General features: G+C 43.9%; 1 protein-coding gene across 2 annotated transcripts; it reads right to left on the bottom strand.

The window, feature by feature from the left end:
- Positions 1-11,335: 11,335 nt before the first annotated feature.
- ppm1ab (protein phosphatase, Mg2+/Mn2+ dependent, 1Ab) lies at positions 11,336-23,094 on the bottom strand. 2 transcript variants are annotated; one of them, XM_080832883.1, is made up of 6 exons: positions 22,747-23,094; positions 20,771-21,712; positions 20,061-20,178; positions 15,114-15,225; positions 13,044-13,101; positions 11,336-12,150 (listed from the first exon to the last, which is right to left on the bottom strand). In XM_080832883.1, exons 2-6 carry the CDS (start codon positions 21,695-21,697, stop codon positions 12,121-12,123), a joined length of 1,245 nt encoding a protein of 414 aa, XP_080689009.1. In that variant the 5' UTR covers positions 21,698-21,712; positions 22,747-23,094; the 3' UTR covers positions 11,336-12,120. The 2 variants fall into 2 exon arrangements, with proteins under 2 accessions (XP_080689009.1, XP_080689008.1); XM_080832882.1 differs by having other exon boundaries at positions 11,336-12,503.
- Between the last annotated feature and the right edge of the window lie 470 nt (positions 23,095-23,564).

Below are 23,564 nucleotides of genomic sequence, written 5' to 3' on the forward strand. Positions count from 1 at the left end.
CACACGCAGGCTTATACACACGAATGCACACGCAGAGACACACACACACACATACACACACACACACACACACACACACACACACTCCATTAAAAAATGATTTAATGTATCCCAAGACTGGAAGTCGACTGTAGGCGAATGGACTGACATCAGATCCCCGGGCCCCAGGGCTGCACAGGCTAACTGCAGCTCGGCCGCGTTAGTCACACACAATGGGCTCAGCAAGACAAACAGAGCATGATGACACAGGCTAAATAACACACAGGCAGCCAGGCAGCCAGGCAGCCCCCCGACAAGGCCCCGGCTTGGCCCACTGCTGATGTGGCTGGTTCTCTCTCTCTCTCTCTCTCTCTCTCTCTCTCTCTTTTTCTCTCTCTCTCTCTCTCTCTCTCTCTCTCTCTCTCTTTCTCTCTCTCTCTCTCTCTCTCTCTCTCTCTTTCTTTCTCTCTCTCTCTCTCTTTTTTATGTGTTGAAGTGCCGGGGCGCTGACTGTACACGATGTGTAAATGTACAACACAGGAGCGTTAGCGAGGGAAGCTGAGAGAGCGAGAAGAAGTGAGAGACAGAGAGAGAGAGATAGGGAGAGAGAGAGAGAGAGAGATAGGTAGGGAACAGAAAAGGACATGGTACACTTACTCACTTCAACATTCACAAGGAAGTCTCAAAAGCCCCCCCCCCCCACCCCCCATCCTATTCACCATTCCACCCACGTCGCTGTCAACAACACTACCACTCCAAGCCACAGAGGGCAGGCCGGCAGTACAGACAGGCAGGAGTGTCCTTCCCCCTCCTATCGCCAACCCACAGCTCTGTGCTGGAATTCCCACTAGCTAGGTCACGGCTAGGTTTGTGTGGGCTAGCCTGTGGCCCTATGACCCCATCGCCTCCCCATCCCCCCCTCGAGACGGACACTGCTACTGCCGTGGCGACTGAGAGGAGGGGGGGGGGGTGGGCAGTGGGTGAGAAGACTAAGGCTAAACAATGCTGCTGGTGAAATGCAACAGTGTCCTTCGCGCCGCGACCCTTACAAGCGCTCGCTCGGCTCACACGCCGCTGCGATCCACGACTAGTGACAGCGTAATGTAGAAACGGTGTTACGGCGAAGAGAAAGTGAGAAAATGGCCGAAACCGAGAGCGAGAGCGTTATTGTGACAGCGGCTTGTGTTGCTCTGGGAAATACGGGATGTGCCTGGTGAGCATCTAGCCCTGGGGAGAGCTGGAGTGTTCTCAATGACTGCTCTGTCTGATGCCCCCACCAGCCCCCACCCCAACCAGTGACGAGGGTAACAGACACCCTCCCACTCCCACCATTATCCACAACACCCCCCTCACTACCCCCCCCCCCCTTTTTTTTTCCCCAGCATGCATCACTGCCTGAGGACATGGGCAGTGTCCTTTGTGGCTTGCGCGCACACAGCCAGCACCAACAGCGTCAACATCCTAGTAAACATCAATTAAAACACATTAGCCTCTCTCTCTCTCTCTCTCTCTCTCTCCTTCAATCACGCTTGCTCACCCTCTCTCTCTCTCTCTCTCAACTCTTCATTACAGATCAGTGTGGTAGAATCCGTCACCTAAACATATTCCACCAAAGAAAAAAGGGGGAGAAGTTCTAGGAAAATGCACATGGTGAAAGAGACAGAGAGTGAGAGAGTGCATGAAAAAAAGTACATGTCAGATTTCCCATAATCCTCAGGGGTTTAGAGTTTACTAATGAGCCTCAGAGTAAAACAGTCAGCACTTTCCAACACCCACTGACATTGACAGAAACAGCAGCTGACACTGATAGAGTGACTTATTGGTGACGAAGCATAAATAAATGAGAAGATTAGCACAGACTCTGAAAAAATATGGACGTCAGCTCTAATGCAGACGGATTGAGCAAATGTTCGATCATGACAGTAGTTTAATAAAACATACCGATTAAAAATTGAACCGTGTGTCAAGGCAAATAATCAACAAGTAGCCATACGTTATACTGTAATATAACCTGGAGGTTAAGAGCACTATCTCTGGCAGTGCTTTTACTGGAGAAATGAAATAGTTGTGACACAGAAGGTCAGTGAAGAGGGGACTCAAAGGAGACGAGGAAAACTGAGATAGACAGTAAAGAAGTATGACAAGAGGAAGAAGAATGTGAAATAAGATACACTTTTGTGTGTGTGTGTGTGTGTGTGTGTGTGTGTGTTTCATCAGTGGCAGGGAAAAGATCAAGGACTGTCAAGACAGCACCTATGGCAGCAGAGAGACATTCTAACACCGAACAGAAAACACACACACACACACACACACTGTCTGGCGCCCTCTAGCCTAACACTGCCTTTGCACCTCGTTAGGCTCCAGTGGCTAGAGCGCCTCACTGAGAGGGAGAGCGGTGACTGAGAGAGAGGGTGGAATCGGGGACAGGCATAGATTTCAGCCCAGAGGGGGCCTGAGCATCCAGGCAAAAACAAACCCTGTCGCTGCTGACCTCAAGAGCCTCATGCACTGCAGAGCGGAAACAAGCACATGTGGATCGACACTAAAAGAAAATAAATACTACTACTACTACTTATAATAATAATAATAATAGCAATAAAATACCACTACCACTTCTACTACTACTAATAGTAATAACAATGAATACAACTAATAATGTATTCATTGTTACAACTAATAATAATACAACTAATAATAATAATATATATATACATATATATATTTTTTAAAGACACAGAGAACCCATACCTCCACCAAAGACAATAGTCCACTTTTGTCAAAACATGCCCTTGAAATGTTATTAAAATAAAATAAAAAAAAAATCCTGGATCTGCAACTGATAGTGATGATGAAATCTTAATGGGGACACACTAAAACTGTTGTCATTATGTGCATGCCAGTTCATCTCATCATCATATGAATTATGTAAGTTCATGAGCCAGGCTAGGCTCACCATCATAGGGGATGTATCATAGATTTGACATGTGGTATAATGGGGATCTACTTATCTGATTGTATCAGATTAGATTAGAACAAAAATAGGACTTTTGCTGTTGTTGTTGATGGGAGTACGGTCTGCTCCGGTTCACACAGAGACACAGATCTCCAACGCCTCCCCCAGAGGGTGCCTCCAGCCAATCCAGACAGTGTACAGATTTTAGAATTTGCATTTTGCCAGCCCTCTCCGACAGCCAAAAACACGTCTGTTCATTAATTTTTTTTGTGACCGTGTGTAAAAAGTCTGTTTGCACGCATGTGTGTTTGTGTGTGTTATGAACAGTGCAGAGCTGGAAAGGGAACGTCCAGCGTTCCTGGCATCCTGGCTCTCCTTCTCATGCTTAATGCTCCGCGGGCAATGCCGCCGCACGTTAGCCGCCACAGCGCTAACTAAACCACCATATGGCCATGGCAGCAGCAGCAGCAGCAGCAGCCCCCTGCGCTACATACATAGCTTAGTGAGGCACGCATGGGCGATCAGTGGGGCCTGCTAATGCAGTAATTAGACAGGCAGAGCGAGGTCAGCTGACCTGGTTGGTTCACGTTCTTGATGATCCTGGGTGCTCATTAGTGATACTCTAAACAATTGTGCCACGCAGGAAATGGATTCATCTATTAGCCGAAGCCTAATTTACATACCTCCCTTCCCCCACAACAAATTAACATGAGGAATAAAGGTCATCTCCGAATGCCTTACCTTCATAGTCGGTTTAAGCTCCGCTATTATTTGTCCCCAATCTCAATCTCACTAATGACACATTAATTGTGTTGTCTGTGTGTATAATGGGCGAGCGAGCAATTATTAAACCTTATCGTTCTTGATTTGTGAAAGAAAACAATGTGAAGTACACATCCAGGCAATGGTGTATGGGTGTATGGCACAAGCACTTTGTTGCGTGACCCTTTCTATTCATAATCTCCATTTCGGGGCTCTGTTCAAATCAATCAAATCAATCAATTTCACATACCAATGCTCTTATCATTAATGACACGTTTAGGCTCGAGACGTACAGTTAACAGCAACGAAGCCCTACATTTCATAAAACATTACATTGTTGTCTATTCCACTAATGGAAACACTCTCACTATTCCCTTTGTGAGTGTTTGCAGGAGAGGAAGAGAGTTCATAGTTTGACATGTATGGAAGGTCTGAGAATTCTTAGCCAAAGATGAAAATGGTTTGTTATGACTGCTTTGACAATAAGAAATCTATCTGGGACTTTTAGCGTGAGCATCTTTTTTTTCCCTACTAAATTCCATTTGATCCATTTCACCCAGCAGAAGCAAGGCCGCTAACGAAGACAAGATGTATCATTTAACTGATAGGATTATGCCTCTGTGCTAAGCAATGTTGAACTACTGTAATACTACTTTGTTGCAAATTTCAGCTTGGTGTTTGTTAAGCAGGCACAAATCATTATATCTGTAGAGAAAGAAGAAAGAAAGAAATAAATACAGAGGAAGAGAGAGGTGGGGGAATGACCTTGGTTAGAGATGCTTGACATCGTGACAAAGAGACAGGACGCCCAGTATGGCAGAAACCCATTTATTTAGTGACACATTTTCTAAACTAGAAACTCATTTTCAAACAGAAAAGGAAAGAGAAAAAGGGCTCAAAAGAACATAAAGTGGGGAAGAAAACAATACGGAGAGAAGCAACAATTCACACAGCAAGGAACGCAATTTGTTCAGCTGACTCCAGATGGTCATTGCTAGGGCACTGAAAGAGAGACACGAGGAAACGGGGGAAAGATAATCATTTTTCCTCTCTTTGGAATTAAGTACGTAATACAAAATAAACAATTACCAAGCCGTTTTGTAAAATTCAACCAGACAATTCTAAGGAAGCAGGTGGAGAAAGGCTGGCTGACGTTAATGCTGCATTACACGACCTACAAACTGGGGGGTAGGGGAGTACATTTTTTCTTCTGCAATGTGCACATATTAATACTAACATGAGAAGATTTTTTTAATGTGGAATAATTTTACACCATCATATTACAGCTATATTCATCATCGTCATCATCAACATCCAAAAAGCAAATAAAAAAATAAATAAAAAGAGACAATCAAAACAATCTCTCACTAGGTGAAGTGTGCAGGCATTGCGCTCTAGCTTATAGCTAAGCCGTAGCTTATGACATAGATACAGTCGACATAGAAATGGTCGACTTGGTGAGTGGGGTCACGTCTCAAAAGCTTGGGTCCCACGACCAGTCTCAAAGTAAGCTGGGGTAGAGTTCAGTTCGTAAGGCAAAATGGTGAGCTTATCAGTGAATTAAAAGGTTTGCCGGGGCAGCTCAGCTGTGGAGCTTGTCTTTGTTGCCCATCTTGGTTGGTATTTTATTATGTTGACATTTTGTTTTTGTTGTTGATGTTTGCAAATATCTGCCACTGCTGTAATTTCTTTAATTCACGTTCAACCAAGAGAGTGGAGCACAAAGGAGACCATTAAAACAGTCCAAATGTCTCAGCTGTTATTCTTGCCCCTCACCCCTCACCCCCATCCTCCATGCTATACGGTATTCATCAACACAATTGGCTTGCTGTTGACTTTTCATACCACACTCAGGGTAGGGCACTGCAAATCACTGTTTGGCTTGGCCTTTGCAAATGTAACCTGCTTGTCAGGCTGTTGCATGTCCCCAAAAATGTAGGGGAAAAACGCAAGGGGCAAATTGCAGTCAATAGCACAATGTGGGGAAGAACACAGCAAAAAGGAATTTGGGCTGTTTCAATGGAACCTCCCAATGAGACACTAAGCAGAATAGCTCATTGTATTTTCATCTTGTTAACTCTGTTAAAAAGATTTTGTCTATACATATCTTTGTTTTTCTAGTTTCATTAATGTTTCAGTAGCTGGTTTAATATATGTTACCCTGTTGCTGAATCATATTTTCCTCTGAGTGATTTTGTTTTGTTTTGAACATCCCCCCCCAAAAAAACATTGGCCACCAATCAGTGCAAATACAATTTGATTCAGAAAGTCTCAATAGTGGTTCATCTTCCAAATAAGTCAAGTATTTAGCCTGAATATATTATTCTTTTAAAATCCTAATAAAATCCCATTTTTTTAATTGTATTTCCTTGATAGACAAAAATAAGGGGGACATCTGTTAAGGACACACAACGTAAGGGAACAGATGGTCAAGAGGAAAACCAAGGCTACTCCAAGAAACACTATATATATATATATATATAAAAAAAAGAAAAAGAAAAAACATCAAACAGCTACCTTCAGGACTCGTTATGTAGCCCTGGATGACTACACACTTTTTCTTCGTCTCAAATTCAATAAATATAAGATTTACGTCATGAGGGATCAGAGACCACAACATTCACTATTTAGTACAGTCCACACACACATCCATGTTTATATCCACAACCCTTAAATCCAACGACACACACGTTTAACATGTGTGAATCCCAAGACAGGGATACAGAGAGACAGTGACATACTAAGATGGAGACAAAAAAAAAACATAGGGAAAACAATAGCCGAAGGAGAGAGAGAGAGAGAGAGAAAGAGAGAGAAACTGCATCAGAACAACACATACAAAGACACGTTAATCACGTCGTTCCCAAGCGTGCAGCAAGATGAGACGCAGTAAGTGCTTGTGGTTAACGCTCGCTCGTGAGGTACTGCGGTCGGCTGTGTAGCTGGATCAACACATAATAACAATAAGTCTTCACCAGAGGGAAGAAATACAGACATAGGAAGAGCGTATCTTTTTAAGCTTCCATTTACCTTAAAAGGGCGACTCAAAATGAAGCCGTCCAATACAACAGCAAGGGCCTACAGATGTCGGGAGCAACCAGCAAATATAAGGACCGTTACGAGCTGGTTCTAATGCAGGCAATGTACAATGGACCAGTGCAAATTTCGAGGAGGTCAATAATGGCAAAGCCAGGTTCAACTAAACTTAAAAGTCCTCCCATTTGGTGCAAGCAAGCAAGTCAACTTAAGAGCGAACGGCTTTACGGCATTTCGCTAAAACCGATATGAGTTGACATAAGCCTGACATAAAACATGAAGCACATGCAACAGAGCCTGGTATTGTGAACCTCTGTTGCAGAGCCTTGCAAAAACAAACAAACCTATCATATCTGAGTTTAGTTCATGAAGCTCAATACAAGCATGATCTCGTGCAAGAGATTAGAAAATATAGGGATACAATCAGGGCATGACTTCTGGGGTCACCATAATCTGTTACACTTACAGTGAGTAAGTGGTCACGACCACATTGGGAAAAAAAAAAATGTATTAATCAAAATCACAAGACGCCGTTGGTGATCACAGACGTAAATATAATGCAAACAAGTAGGGTTATGTGTGGTTATCCGGGGCCCGTTGAATAGAACGCTTAAGACTGGCATGATACATTCGCAATTTACACATCTGAATCTTTGAGTTAGTTGGCAAAGTCACAGTCACGCTTGGAGCTTCAAAGATTCACACACACAATACTATGACTATGGCATTTGGCTATGATAGCGAGATGGAACGCAGATTTGATAAAAAAATGTAATAAAATAACCATACCTATTTAAAAAATAAGTACAGTATTTCTGTGATACAGATGCCTTGGCTCTCCATCTGAATGGCCCTCTGGCTCGAGGGGGAGGACAATGGCACACAGCATCTGTGAGAGCGGGGTTTGCAAGGCCGTTTGCTCATTCTCTTCATACAAGAAATGCCCACTGGGTTCCACCTGACAGTGTAAAGGGTACGTCAAAGAGTTAAGCAAGACTATGGGCATGTGGCGAGCGGAACTCCTACAGGACTTGGATGTATATGAAAGAAGAATGCCCAGGTATGTGGACTGGCCAATATGAATCCATTTATTTTTGTTAAGGCAAAGCCAGAAAAAGCTTGGAGCGTTGTGTTAACAGGCAACCGTCTGTGCCCTGTGCCCTTTCTTATACATTTGGTGACGACTGACATCAGTGGTAAGCTAGCTCTGATGGGTTTGTGAATGTTAACAGGCAACAGTCTGTGCCCTGTGCCCTTTCTTATACATTTGGTGACGACTGACATCAGTGGTAAGCTAGCTCTGATGGGTTTGTGAATGTTAACAGGCAACAGTCTGTGCCCTTTCTTATACATTTGGTGACAACTGACATCAGTGGTAAGCTAGCTCTGATGGGTTTGTGAATGTTAACAGGCAACTGTCTGTGCCCTGTGCCCTTTCTTATACATGTGGTGACGACTGACATCAGTGGTAAGCTAGCTCTGATGGGTTTGTGAATGTTAACAGGCAACAGTCTGTGCCCTGTGCCCTTTCTTATACATTTGGTGACGACTGACATCAGTGGTAAGCTAGCTCTGATGGGTTTGTGAATGTTAACAGGCAACAGTCTGTACCCTGTGCCCTTTCTTATACATTTGGTGACGACTGACATCAGTGGTAAGCTAGCTCTGATGGGTTTGCCTGGCATAATGTTCCTGAACACAGCACAGTAGGATTCCACCAGATCTCTTCAAAGTGTCATCATCATATCAGTGGACACCAGATAGATGGTTGGCCTTGCTAATTACAACCATTGAAGGTTAAAGAAAAATCAGACGTGTTTTTCTTCTGCTGTTCGAAATATATAAAGGGTGAGGGGCAGTGTATTCTTTAAAAGTAAGGAAATCTTAGTGAACTCTCTAGAGGGATGATATCTTAAAGCCATTCAGAGAGGACGGGAACACAATGTCCATCATGTTTTGAGTTTCTCCTCCTGTGCAATTCAAACGTTTAAAACCCCTCTCAAGAGTGCAATCCCAGCACCGGCATCACTTAACATTCATACTTATCAAAACAACACTTTAAATCTGAAATTATTAGACTCCGCTCAGTCGTGAAATAACAAAAGCACTCCACTGAAACCCCAGGTCAATTATTGAAGCGTGTGAACTTTGAACTCCATGTCTCCGCCAGAAACAGCTTCAACAAAAAAAACAAATCCTTTTTTCATCCTTCAATTAACAGCACTCGAGGGACTTCTTTTACCTCAGGGACATTGTCATTGCACACACTGACGATGGCGTAAGGCCGAAACGCGTCTGTACGAAAATAAACTGGTCTTATTTCTAAAGAGAAAAGCTTGAGAGTGCGGTTTTTATTCTACTAATAGTTAACATTCTTTTACTCGCACCCGAAAACGTATTTATATATATTTTTTGAAGTAGAGCGCGCCTATCCCTACTAACATCGTCATTGCAGGCATGGTCCCACCTCAGTGTTTCTGACCAGGACCAGCTCTGCCTGTGTCCTCCATTTCTTTTTCTTTTTTTTTTTTAAGATTTGTTTTTGGGCTTTTTATGCCTTTAATTGACAGAGCAGTGAAGATTGTGACAGGAAATGAGAGGGAGAAGAGGTGGGGAGTGGACAGGAGAAATGGCATCGGGTCGGATTCGAACCCGCGACCTCCTTGAGCTTCAAGCCCGAATGTGGACGGGGCTACTGTTTGAGCCACAGTGCCCCCTGTTTCCTCCATTTCAGTGTCCTCTACCTCTCCATCATGTTCAAACCAAGAGGGTTCATTCACATCTCTTCCAGTCTTTAATTGATTAATTGATTTCCGCACCATATAAGGACTGCTTTCTCTATAGATTAAAGGCCTGTATGGGATACATAGCTCAGTCCCACAGGACTGTCCCTGTGTATCATTTTGCCCTGCTCCCGCTCGCATGTTTCACGTTTTATCCCGATCCTGCCTGCACAAATCCCCCAGGTGGATGCTTAGGTGGGATGGATTTTTCAGTCGCGCTCCTGTGAAAATGTGCCATGCTCTAAAAACGATGGCAGGCCTTTACTAGATCTCTACTTATGAGTTGGTTTGCAACCTGCTTGAAACTTTGCAAGCGATACCAGCTTGTGCAGATGGTGAACGGGAAGACCAATCAGAATCAACAGGCACAGTTCAATCTGCCTTCCATGGATACCTCACTCATCTACTAAACTAAGTGAGCTCCCTGAAGAGGATATACACCTTAACCCTGATGTCCTGAAGGCTGACTCTGTTAAAAGATGAGTGAACTCAAAAGTGTACCTATGCACACATGTGTAGAGAATTGGACTCGATCATTCAGATTGTTTCGGCCTGTTTAACTCTCTCTCCAGAGTTCCCACTGTTCTCAGCTGCCTGAAACGCCTCGTTGGGATTACAGCCTTTTTACTTTGTTACAAGATGACGCAATCTCATAATACAATCCTTACTGCTCACCTAGCCGACCAATCAGAGCACACTGGGCTCATCAGGAGGGGGGGGGGGGGCTTAAAGACACAGGAGTGTTTCATAGGGGGAATAGAGATTTACCGTATGTCGAAAACTGTGGTTTTGGAACATTGAAGCATGTAAATCTATTCCAGTAATTTTTTTTTATAAAATTATGAACATGGAACATGAGCATAATAGGTCCTCCTTAAGTCTTCATATAAACATGAAGGCAAAGGGGAAACCAAGGCTGTTCTGGAGGAAATCCACACTGCTTTTGTCCAGAACACCTGAACTCTGTCTTTACAGGCCAACAACGACAACTTTCTGTTGTTCATTTGCTGTGCACAGGGAAAGACAAAGCAAAAACACAGTATGAGGCAGTTAGTGTTTTTTTTTTTCTTGTCCTTTTTTTAACAAAGGTGCAGTCTGCTTCTTGACTAGCAGGCCGGCAGGCTTCATTCACAAGCAAAAAATATTGAGACCAAAAAAAAAAAGAACAGAGCGCGAAGGTGGCCTTCACAACACATACTTCATGCACCCCTATACAATAAGGGTGAGAAGACAATCAAGGGCCCGCAGGGTCTAAGTCTTCCCAACTGGCAATCACACAATGATGCTGCCCTTGCCATTTGAGTGTGTGCACATACATCTACACCGCACGATTTTCGTTGCGAGCGGCAAACGCAGGCATCGACACCTGATTGCACTCACACATTCATGCAAGCTCAAGGATAGCGGTTTACTCAGGCGAGCAAGCGCGTGCGCACACACACACGAACACACACACACACACACGCACACAAAACAAAGCATACACAATCCTACTGAAAGAAGGGAAGTGTAGAGTGTGAGGTAGAGGAAAGAAAGGGCATGAGGAAAAGGAGAATGAGCAGGGAGGAGGGAAAGAGGCGACGCAGTCAGGTGGCAATAGGAAACGTACCAATACAAATCAAGTCATTGAAAAACCTTTTTTTTAAGCTTTGTTTTGTTTTTTATATCACCATAGTGATTGTTTGGGGTGACCCACATGTACCGCATCTCAACCATCACCACAGAAAAAGAACCGACCTTTGACCTCGGAGGTTAGAGAGCAGTCAGTTACTCTCCTCTTATTTTCCTAATCAACTTTTGTATTTTTTTTTCTTTTTGTTTGTTTGTTTATCTGTTGGTTGGTTTGTTTGTTTGTTTATACTTCATCACAAACTTGGTTAAATATAGGCTTCCTATTCTGCCAGTCAGAAGGACAATTGCACTTCACAGAGATTTTTTTCTTAATTGAAAACACATAAATCTCTCCCTCATATTCTCAGTCCCACCAAAACCAAAACGAATGCATTACAAAACATATCCATTCAAACTGACCTCCACAAACCCACAATTACCCCAGAAAGTAGCCCATTTCCACTTACTATTGTTCTGTGCTGAAAAAATGGAAACACACACACACACACACAAAAAAAAATTCCCCACCACAAATAGAAACGAAAGAGATGACAGAGGACGTGGATGAGTGCAGAGCATCCGAGGTGGGCTGTTGCCGTGCAATGCCAAGGGTTACGGTGATGGGTTGGTTCTTTGTGTTGGGAAGTGGTCAGTTGTGCTTGTTGTTGTTGTTGTTGTTGTTGTTGATCCTCTTCTTCCTGTTTGTAGTTCACCTCTGTCAGGTCAAAGCCACCCACATCCATTTGTATTCCTTTCTGTTGTACCAGAATCCTGCCCAGGCAGTGCAAAGAGTGTGTATGTGTGTGTGTGTGTGTGTGTGTGTGTGTGTGTGTGTGTGTGTGTGTGTGTGTGTGTGTGTGTGTGTGTGTGTGTGTGTGTGTGTGTGTGTGTGTATGTGTGTGTGTGTGTGGCTGGGTGGGGGGGGGTCTGGGGTTGGCCTTGAATGGCTAGGTGGCATTTGTGATGTAAGAGTGCTTTAGAGATGGGCAGGCTGCGTTACCACATGTCATCTGTGGATGCCGAGTCCTTCAGAGAGAGAGATATAAGGAGAGAGAGAGTACGAGAGAGAGAGAGAGAGAGAGAGAGAGAGAGAGAGAGAGAAAGCGACAGACAGGAAAAACGAGATAGGAGAAAAACAGAGAAACGTCGATAATATAAAAATGTGTAAAGAGGTGAGCGATAGAGATGGGTAGACAGTGGGGGAGAGAAACAGAGAGAGAGAGGGGGGGGAAGAGAGACAGAGAGAGAGGGAGGAAGAGAGAGACAGAGAAAGAGAGCAAAAGAGTGAAAGAGGAGGGGAAGGTAAGGGAGGATCTCCCTCCTTAGCACTTCTACAGTCTGGAGGTTCCATATGCACTGCCCTCTTTGGTAGCCCCACACTGAAAAAAGGGGTGTTGAGACACAGCGTGTAAAAGACCATAGATATGTGTATTGTTTATGTTTTTGTATTTATTGTGATTTTTGTATTTATTGTGATTCATGTGTGTATGTAAGTTAAGCTACTGGATGACCTTAATTTCCCTCGGGATCAATAAAGTATCCATCTATCTATCTATCTAACTTCTGAATTCTCAAGACCACTCACTTCCACCAGCATCAAACTAACTTCATCAGTGAAACTGTAAACGAGCAGGAGTAAACCTTTAACAAACCATACGCTCAAGAACTTAGACTCCATGTATCAGGGATAGAGGAGACTTGCAATTCTCAGGTAATCTGAAGGCCCATATTAATCAAAGGCTAAATACTTCTGGATTTTTCCCAGGAGCCTCACACTTTAGAGTTGACTCATGCAAGGTTATAATGAGGACTGGGGAAGCCTATAGAGACTGGCTTTTTTTTCCAGTTTGGCCCTATTGCCCGCACTCCTCCCTCCCTCTCTGTCGATGTCAACAATATCCTGCGGAGATTGTACTCACTGGGTCGTCGCCTTTGTTGGGATTGAGTCTGTTGTACACGGCCTCCACCAAACTGCGCCTAAGGTAAGACAACACACACACACACACACATACACAAGAGAGGGGTTTGAATGCCAGACAGAAGCTAGCCCTGAAAGGCTACTCTCTCACACAGCCATAGCTTACACGCTGAGTGAAGTGTTGGGAGGGATGGGAACTTTTTTTCCTTTTTTTTTTTTTTAAATGGACGCCTGGCTGGGTATTGAGCTGTGATGAGCAATTTACCCTCTCCGGCTGGTCTCCAAGCAACCTGTATGCTGGGGCACAGGAGTATTCTACCTTGTTTGAAAACAAACACACGCAGGCGATTATCCCAATCATTTATTCAATGGGGTCCCCAATTATGTGCTTGCCATCCCTGTTGCTTTCCTTCCTTCCTGCTCTCTTCTCACGAAAACTCGTTTTCAAGGACAAAAAAAGGGAGAGGGGGGAAAAACCAGGAGAGGACGAGAAGCAGTGGCCTCTACACACTGAGGGCCTGATTTACTTACATTGCGACCGCAGATTAATCGCACATTAACGCACAGTGTTTTTGCGCATTTTCTGTGGTATTTATCAAACCAGATCCGCGCTGGGCAATCTGTGCTTACTCCGCCCATTAGGTCCTGATTTACTAACATTGTGACCGCAGCCTAATCTGCGGTCGCGCATTAACGCACTGTGTTTTTTGTGCATTTTCCGTGGTATTTATCAAACCAGAAAAAAAGGGAGAAGGGGGAAAAACCAGGAGGACGAGAAGCAGTGGCCTTTACACACTGAGAGTCTACAGGGAAAATAAGCTGCCTCTGCATGCGACCTCAATACGCCACTGAGAAGACAAATGTGATCCCAGATGATGTATTCAGGACATCATGAATATTAAAAATGGTTATCATATAAAACTGTGGCTTTAAGTCTTGAGACATGACCGCAATATTATCATGATATTATAATTTCACAAGGCCTCAGGTGTGTCCTACCCCTTCCACGCCAGGGTGTTCCCCCCTTTTAAAAATAATCCTGGACCTACGCAGACGCTCTCGCTGTATTTCGAGCGTGTTTACAAAAGCCCCTTGTAAACGAGCACACAGGATGAGAGTAAGCTACAGCAGGGTGTGAACGGTACCCCCCCCCCCCCCCCCCCCCCAACATACTACCTCCACCCCAGTCCCAGCACTGCGCATGCTCCTCCCGCAAAAGACTAGGTGTGTGTGGAGGAGAGGGGAGGGGGGCGTACAATAACAGCAGCAGCGCAGTGGGGCCATGATTTCATAAGGCCTGCTCATCCTGCGCCCAGTTAATATTTAATTGCACATGATGAATAATTTAGCAGCACAGGAAAATAGACGTAAGGGACGTGTGTGTGTGTGTGTGTGTGTGTGTGTGTAGGGGTATGGGGTTAGAGACAGGATTGGATTGGGACTTGTCGGAGGAAGAAAAAAGAAAAGAAAAAAAACGACAAGAATTCTTGTGGACGGAAAGGGACAGAGGAGCAGAACAGCTGAAGATTAGTAGCACAGGGTTTGGTTTCAGCGCCCGCTTTCAGGTTCTGTTTGTTTAAAACATGTGCGAGAGAGAGCCAAGAGATCCACGAGAAGCGGGGGGCTGGAGGGACACACTGAGTATCTAACGAGCCAGCCCGGGCAGCTCTCTGCCAGAGACGTTAATAACAGAAGCAGGCAGTGAAACACAGCTGCAACCTGGCAAATGTTGGAAGGACATTAAAAGCCTGAAAATGGATGATGGACGATACAAACACTTCAATGTAAAAATGTTGGTAGTTATATAAAAATATGTTCCACTTATATGTTTGAATATGCAAAAAAATATAATAAAGTGCTTACAACCTCACTCTAGTGTTTCAGGACTATGACGTTTTTATTCCTGTATTTTTTTTTTATAGATTTTAAGGGGGTGGGTTGGGGGTTGCGACAATCACAAATCAACCTGTGGGTGGTTTAAGTAATTATGTATGACTGTATTTATGTACATCTGTAAGCATCGGTGTGTGTGTGTGTCTGTGTGTGTGTGTGTGAGATGGGACACACTCACTTGCTGGCCAGCTCTCCCCCGGGCGGGAGGTTTGGGATGCTCTCCGTTGCTAACGTATGCATCACGTGGACTAAGTCCGGAGCGCCATCGTCACCCTGCTTCTTAATGATCTCTGGGGAATCACAAGGACTTCTGGGTAAGTGGGGTTTGTATTGCACAAACATGGTTATTGAATGAAGTGAAGCTACATAAAAAAAAAAACTTCTAATAAATATATATGTATTATATGTGTATAACAAACATAACGTGAGAGAGTGCAAAATGAGGAAAAAGGGATCTAACTTGACTAAGAACAGAAAAGAGTAGAAAAGTTGGCGAGTTCCATTAGCATAATTTACTATGTGATGAGGTCCTTTTTGGATCGTGAAGTTATCCTGACTCTCCACTGCCCTGGATTACAGCATAGTCCCATACATATATATGTCTTTTTTTCAATACACAACATTTTTTTGTTGTTTTTTTTGCTGTTGCTGTTTGTTTTTTTTTGCTGTTGCTGTTTGGTTGTGAGTTGTTTGTTTATTTTTTTGTGCTTGTCTTCGTCACCATGGTTAGATTATCACCTTGTTGTTTTCAAGTATGGCATATCATAATATTGATTTTTACTTTGAGTGCATATTTTGTAACTGTAAAACGAAGGGTATAGTATACACTCCTGAACAGCATTACTAACTGAGCAGGTGCTTGATGCAAACCGGACTTTTCAATTCAGGAAGTAAAAAAAAGCCCCAAGATGCTCAGGAGGTTCAGTAAATAACTTTATTTGAATACATCATTTCTTTAATGACAACTAATGAATGACAACATCACAGTTTGTCACTACAATTTGCTTATACTTGGGTGCTTGCTGATGTTCAAAAGAAATAAAAAAAAAAAAACGTCAAAAGAAAAGAAGAAATGAAGTTCTAGGTGTCTAACCCTGATTCAGTTCATTAGTTTTCTAGGAAAACAGCTTTAGTAAAATCTCTTTTGAAAACGAGCTCTAGAAAAAGTTGCCTTCCGAGAGGTTAAAACTAAGTAACATGCTACAGCCCGTTGGGGGGAGAGAAAGACAAAAAGAAAAGAAAAAGATTAATTTTATACATAGCGCAAATCTTCATGCCACCAATTCTGGACCTAGCAGATAGATATAGAGGGAGTGAAATCTCTTTTTTTTTTGTTGCAAGATGAGAATGTTTTTTATTTCCCCAAATAATGGTTGAGTACAGCAAATGCAGAAATGTACTGAGTGTTAAATATTATATAAATATTACTTCAGTAGCTCCTGAAAAGTGCAAAATCTGATGTTTTACTGTAGTATATGAGAACAAGGCATAACATTTCAGGTGACACAGTGAACACATAGACGAATGTAGTTTAACAAACGAACGGCTAACCCTCCAAAATGGAATGCGTGGGCATTTTGTTTTTGGTAAACTACGTTAAAAAAAATAAAAATAAAATAAAACAAACAAAACAATTACTTGCCCCCTCAATGTGGAAATAAATAATTCACACTAACATAACGGCGTAAATGTCTGTTGCTGCAGCTGCTGCTGTTTGTATGTCAGTATCGACCCGAGACAGAGGCTTCAATGGGCCTCTTCAATTAGATGTGGTGACTGCTTGGACGTTAAGTCGCAGCGGCAAAAAAAAATATTTCTGCTTTTCAGCAGGGGCTGCCCAACTCCTTTCAATAGCACCACCACAATAAAAGTGCAAGAATACAATCCCTCGTCCTGAGGACACAAATGAGCGGCGAAAAAAAACAGATTCGATCTACACAGACAAAAAAAAACTAAAAAATATAGATTTAAGCAAAGTGACACTCAGCTTAAAATTTTGAAGAAAGGGCCCACGAGGGTGGGCAAGGCCACCTGAGCTTGTTAGCTGGGGCTCTGAAAGTCAGCCTGCCTGCCTGACTGTTTAGATCCGATTCCTTTGATCCCATGAACCCTGAAGCCAGGCAAAGCACTGTGGGACAAGTCATCTCCGCCATTAAACTAAGGCTCTGGGCTACACCCCAGTTACCACCCAGGGTAAGAAGGGAAATACAAGTTTGGCTACAAATCTTCTAATTCCTTAGCAAATACGGCCACATTACACTATGCAGCCTTATAAAGGACAAAAGTCCCTGCACATACACGCTTTGAGCGCACACACACACACACACACACACACACACACACACACACACACACACACACACATAAACACACAGACACACAGACACACACTCTCACACACACACACACACACACACACATAAACACACACACACACACACACACACACACACACACACACACACACACACACACACACTCACACACACTTTAACACTTTGGCTATCCAAAACAAGTCGATTCACTTTACTCAGATTTGGCTTGAGTAAGGTGGGATAAAATGACGCTGCCTTTAAAACCTACATTGTCTCTGCCCCTGCCAAAATATCCATGTTTTTACAAGGGGTAGAGCCCAGTGCTACACAGACGGCTATGGTCCGTCTTCGCCTCCAATGTCGACAGTTCAGGGTACCTCAGCTCGCTGGGTACAGACACAAGCCAATTCACACAGGTCTCAGACTTCCAAAGGAGAGCAACCATGTGAGAAACAACAAGGTTGTAATGCCGAGGCTTCCAGTTAGAGCATCTTATATTTCATTCGTAATTCAAGAGAGCTACCTGGAAGGGAGGTAAACAATAGCATTGGTCCCGACAAACAGCGAGAGAAAGAGGCAGAGAGAGAGAGCGAGAGAGACCGAGAGATGGCTCTGCGATGGGAGAGATTTCATTAAAAGACGGGCACCAGAAAAAGAAGGACTGGTGGGCGAGACCCATGACTCATGCCCCCCCCCCCCCCCCTCTCACTGGCGCACAGGAAAATGGCTGCTGCTGCTGGCATCGACCAGCTGCCTCTTCAGGATCAGGCAGGAGGAGGGAAAAAAAAAAAAAAATGGTCCTGGCTCTCCTGTGTGAGAGGAGCGCGGAAGAGAAAGCCAACCTTAAACACTCAGGCCTTCGACTGTGTTACCGAAAGACGCAGAGTTAAAAGTAGGACATCAAAGGTTGAAGCTAACCTCTGACAACACACACGCACACATAAGAGCCAGTGGTGATGGCCAGTGGAGTTCGGGTGTATGACACGACCACTGGTTATCAGGAAACAACGACCTGGCCACTGACATGGCTACCAGTGACATCTTTTTGAAAGGTGCTTTGTGAGTATGGAGGGCTAGCTCACATGAATGACGATTTTTTTTTTTTTTTTTTTAAGAAACTGTGATGCTACAGACTGGGTGTGTCCCTTTCATTGTGCATTAACAAGTCCCAAACTCTTCCCCTACTACTGTCTTCACTTACAACCCTGAAAAGTACAGCCACAACTTAAGACAAACCATGAAGAAAAAAAGACAACGTGTTGGTTTGAGGCAACAAATCAGTAAACTCCACTATGCAAAAAGCATCATTACATATGTCTTATACAATCTTTTAAATACTGCGTTCCATTTCAAGACATTGAAAAACACTGAAATCTCCACACATTAAATGACAGTACAGAGACAAAAAAAAAATCTCTGCAAACTTATAAACGATTAAATGTCTTAACAGGACGGACTTGGAGCGGGTTGGGGAGGGGAAGGGGGGGGGGGGGGGTAAAACAACTTGGACTCCAATCAAAAAAAGGTCCCCTATCCTTTTTTTAGAAAACGGTTCAGGATAAAATGTTTCACATCATGTCGCAGGATTGTGACATGCTGGTCAGTCATGCTGTGGGGCACAAGGCATGCAGGGGTAAAAAAAACAAGATTACAGTCTTAAGGAAGTTTGGTTTTTCCAAAACTACATCCTGAAGTAGGCTATTATTACTAAAAAAGTAAAACCCTGGGGTAACTCAAGTGCTGTGAACACATAGACCACAGCTAATTGAGATTGCAGGGGGTTTAAAAAAGGAGGGGGACGTATCAAGGACGGGTAAGGCAATTGTGTTTCGCATTACAACTAGGCCTACTTTTTAAGAGGCATGCAGAATTCCATAAACTTCAAGGCAAACAGGCGTCACCGTGGCTACAGGTGTGAAGAAAAAAGTATTACAAAAAGAAATACAAAATACCACAACACTATTTCTCACACAGGTAGCATAAGGCGACCACATCAGTCTTTTCCTGACGGTGACTTTACTATTAAAATAGGGGGGTGGGGGCCTGTTGAGGATTCAACTCAGTGGCAATCACCAAAACACAACAAGAGCACATGCTTGCACAAAGTGGGAGTGACGCCCTAAGGCAAAGACTATACTAACAGCAACGAAACATACAAACACAGAGAAGTTACCAACGGAAAAACACCTCACTGACTGATTTGGTCTTTTTTTTCTATTCTTACAAACTTGTTAACTCTACTTCTACAGCAGCTTCCATTAAAGTGTGCAGAACAAGGTGGTGTGTGGGGGTGTCCTAGCCACTCCTTTTGCGAACATTCCTTTAACGTGATTACACTCTCTCTGTCATAGCTGAAAGGACACATCCAACAAATCCTAGAAGAAAAAAATCGTGCACCCATCGAACGTGGGATGCAAGTGGGTTGAGGATAATTTGGTTACGCTTCTCGACTTTTTTTCGTGTGCTAAAACCCAGTGAAGGCTAATTAGTCATGGCAAAAAGACGAAGGCTTCCAGCTTGACGTGCACTTTGCATTCTCTTCAGGGTGCCCGACTAAACAGGCAAACGCACGCTACAGAGCTTAAACAGAACTTGTGTGAGTCGAACACTTTGATAAATCTTCAGCTGACAATTTGTAGTGGGGTGGAATGTCTTGCAGCTAAACTTTCTATATCTTGGCAGAGGGTAGAACGCCACTACATAAAGGTCACAAGACTAGCTAATAACGCTCACTTGCACTCTCTCTCTCTCTTTACTTTTGCGCTCTCTGCAAGTGCAAAGTTATTTATTAGCCTTTTTAGAGGCTCCACCTTCTACTCTGCTCTGCAGGTACTTATCCAGTTCAGCCTCTCTCTTCACAGCTTCAGGGGAGATCTTGGGGGCCCCAGGGAAGCACACCAGTACCACACTCATGTTGTCCCGACTACCCTGTAGACAAGGAAAAGAGGGAGGGGATGACAGCAGAGAATTAATGACAGGATCAGACACTTAACATTGAAAAGGCCCTACCTGTAAAATAACCTTAGAATACATCACTCATACATTTCTTTTTTTTTATTATTATTTTTTATTATCAGTTTTTTTTTCTCCTTCATGAATTCTAACTTATTGATTTATCTTGAGTTTTTATTTTTAATTTTTTTTCACGGGTGGGAACAAAGAATGCACACTAGAATAGAAAATAGAAAAGAAATATGTGTTTCTTCAGAAATGGATACAATTATGACTGCTTATGAATTATGGAATATGAAATGAATAAACACAATAAAGTATATAAAAAAAAAAAAAATAGAATACATCACTCTAGCCCACTAATGCTTGGACACCAGCTGGAACATGGATAACATTTCATGAGTAGCACTTATGATGCATTTTGGCTCTCTGTTTAGGACTGATATGTTTGACTAAATGCATTAAGTTCCAAACTTTAACCTGCAGACAGCTGCACAAACTCTCATCGGCAAATACACACGCCACAATCTCCACTGTGGTTAAACAGCGCCTATCTGTGTGACCATACCTTGTACAAACAGGTGTCGACAATCTCGTTGCACACACTCTCCAAGTCGTCCGTCACCTCTAGGCGCGAGCGCACAAAGTCGCACAGCTCCTCATTGGCCATGACATCCCAGATGCCGTCGCAGGCCAGCACCACAAACTCGTCCTCTGCCTCGGAGCGCTCGATCTCGTACACCTCAGGCTCGGGCGACACCAGTTGCTCGGTGGGGCCCTTGCCATGCACGCACTTGTAGTCGAAGTCGCCAAGGGCGCGCGAGACGGCCAGTGAGCCGTTTACCCGCTGGATCATGACGGAGCCGCCGGCGTTCTGTATGCGCTCCTTCTCCGCTGGGTTGCTGGGCTTATGGTCCTGTGTGGAGAAGTGCACGCGCCCGCCCCGGCTCAGCAGCGCCCGCGAGTCGCCACAGTTGATGAAGTAGATGTGGCGCGGCGAGATCATCACACCCACTGCCGTCGAGCCACTGCGGTCGGCTCCGTGCTTGCGCTCCGACAGCGCTCGCATGTGCTCGTCGATCTGCAGGAAGCCTGTGCGGATGCCCTTCTTGACGCTCTCCACCGACGGCTCAGGGCGCTCTGAGCTCTCCTCTCCCCCTCCGCCACCTCGTCCTCCTCCTCCTCCTCCACTACCACCACAACCAACAACAACACTGCCACCGCCCCAGCCCACTCCCCGAAAGTCTGGGTTGTTGGTGATGTGGTCCAACAGGTGCTCACAGCAGTACCGCGCCACCTGGGAGCCTGCGTGTCCGTCATACACGGCGAAAAAGGACCAGGGGGCCAAACCGTTGGGCAGGCCAATCACGGCCGTGTGTGCATCTTCCATCTCTACCCGCCAGCCCTGCATGCTGCTCAGGGCGTAGCGGAGGCTATTGCCCTCGCCATGCAAGTTGTGCTTCTCCATCTTTGGCTTATCCAGAAAAGCCCCCATTTTCTTGTTCTCTTTCTATTTGAAGAGGAAAAATAAACAACAGCAACTAAACAACATCAGTTTGAATCATCCATGGGTATTGGAAATGGCTGACATTACATGCAAATATAAGTAATAATTCATGCATAATTGCCATATTATCAGAAAATACAATGTTTTCAACAATGACCTCATAGACTGCCACAAATCTAAAGTGAAGTTCAATAACCTATCAATCAACACCTGTAGACAGGGAGCTTGATAGTTTTAATGGCTTTAATAAATGTGTATCGAACCAATTTAAGGCGTTACAGCTAACTGTCAAAACAAACTACTCAACCAAAACATGCACCTTTCAACCAGGGTGACAGTCTACGAGGTAAATCTAACAACACCACAAAAAAGGGCTGTATAAGTTGCTTGGCTACAAGTGCGTTCGTTCACTAACCTTACCTGCCTAGGCTAGCCGGTTGGCTAACGTCACATGCGGGTTAATGTAACGTTAATAACAGCGAAGTAGTAACGTTAATAACGTACACGAAACATGTCAACATCAAATACATTTCAAATGAATTCACCCGTATAGGGACCTAATAAACGTGATATGCTGGTGCCGTTACAAGGTAACAGAATGCCTGCTAATGGTTTTGTTATGGATCTTGCAGCTAGGTGGCAAACAAGTTTTGGTAGCCACTGAAAGATTGTGCAGTCAGCTAGCGATAGCTTATTGGCGGGCAAAGACTCCCTTTTTCAGTGAAGCTGATGGACACCTAGCTATAATGAATGACTGAACTGTATACACTTAATGAAGGTTAAATATTTGAGCCCCTTTCGCCGCAGTTAGTCTTTATATAGTTCTAATAAAGCTCACTAATAGGGCTTTATCAACCTGCGCTCTCGGTGACTTCACTAGACGGCCTGTTTTTCTCTCTTGAACCCTCCCTTTTGGCTGCAGTTGGATGCTTGGTTACACAACTAGCAGGCTACCTAGCTTACTGCTAGAGAGCTACGAAGATAACACAGCTGCACCACAGTCATACAAGATAACATGACATCTTTCTTTCACTTACCGTAATCCGTATGCTACGATTTGCTGTGTGAAACCATGCAGAAACAGAACAGGGATTTAGCTAGCAACACAGTGGCTAGCAAACTATCGTAAGCTGAATGGTTGCTGGCTAGCTAACTACTGGGAATGGAACACCGAGGGAAAAGAGGGATCAGAACGTTCGTAATGAAGGGGCGAGACCGCCTTCAACCGGCTACATTCAGATGGAAAAAACATGGTATTTACGGCATGGGTGACTCAAGGAGAAATTACTCTTTGAAAGCTTTACGCGAAGTATTACAGAATCATACTCTACTCTACGTACATTTATTTTCCACTGGACCATAACAATTGAGTGCCCAATGTTTGCCTCCCTTCTGTCTGCTTAAAAGCAACCTATCACTCCTCTCGGAGCCCGGATGTGGGCCTGCATACAGATGGATGCGTGCTTTTGAGAATTACATCATCACATACTACACAGAAATAGCATCGGTTTTGGATACAGAAAATCAGTGGGTGTCAGCAAAGAGTAAGGGCTCAGCGGCAGAATGACATGCCTTAACATTTCTCTTTCACAATATTGGTCCTTGGTACGGAGCTCCTCCAAATAACGAAAACCCTTAGTTTATCCTGTCGATGTTTGTAGCCTACTTGTTAACTGAATTTTGAGCAAATTATAATAGACCTGGTCTATTAGCTGGTATCCACAGCGGATTTCCCCTGCACGTTTTAAACACACTACGTAGAGGTGCGCTGCCAAATACACGTTAGGCCAATGTAAACTGCTGGCTGTTTTTAAATCCTGTATTATTTCCAGTAAACATAATTGTTTGTCGAGAG

This window comes from Sprattus sprattus (assembly GCF_963457725.1).
Source record: "Sprattus sprattus genome assembly, chromosome: 2".
NCBI classification, from domain to species: domain Eukaryota; kingdom Metazoa; phylum Chordata; class Actinopteri; order Clupeiformes; family Clupeidae; genus Sprattus; species Sprattus sprattus.

Excerpts from the sequence above, each read along its gene's own strand:
- ppm1ab (XM_080832882.1), bottom strand. The coding sequence starts at position 21,697 with ATGGGGGCTTTTCTGGATAAGCCAAAGATGGAGAAGCACAACTTGCAT. Across the intron at positions 20,179-20,770 it reads TCGACACCTGTTTGTACAAG|GGTAGTCGGGACAACATGAG; the intron begins GTATGGTCACAC and ends CCTTGTCTACAG. Across the intron at positions 15,226-20,060 it reads CCTGCAGAGCAGAGTAGAAG|AGATCATTAAGAAGCAGGGT; the intron begins GTGGAGCCTCTA and ends GTGATTCCCCAG.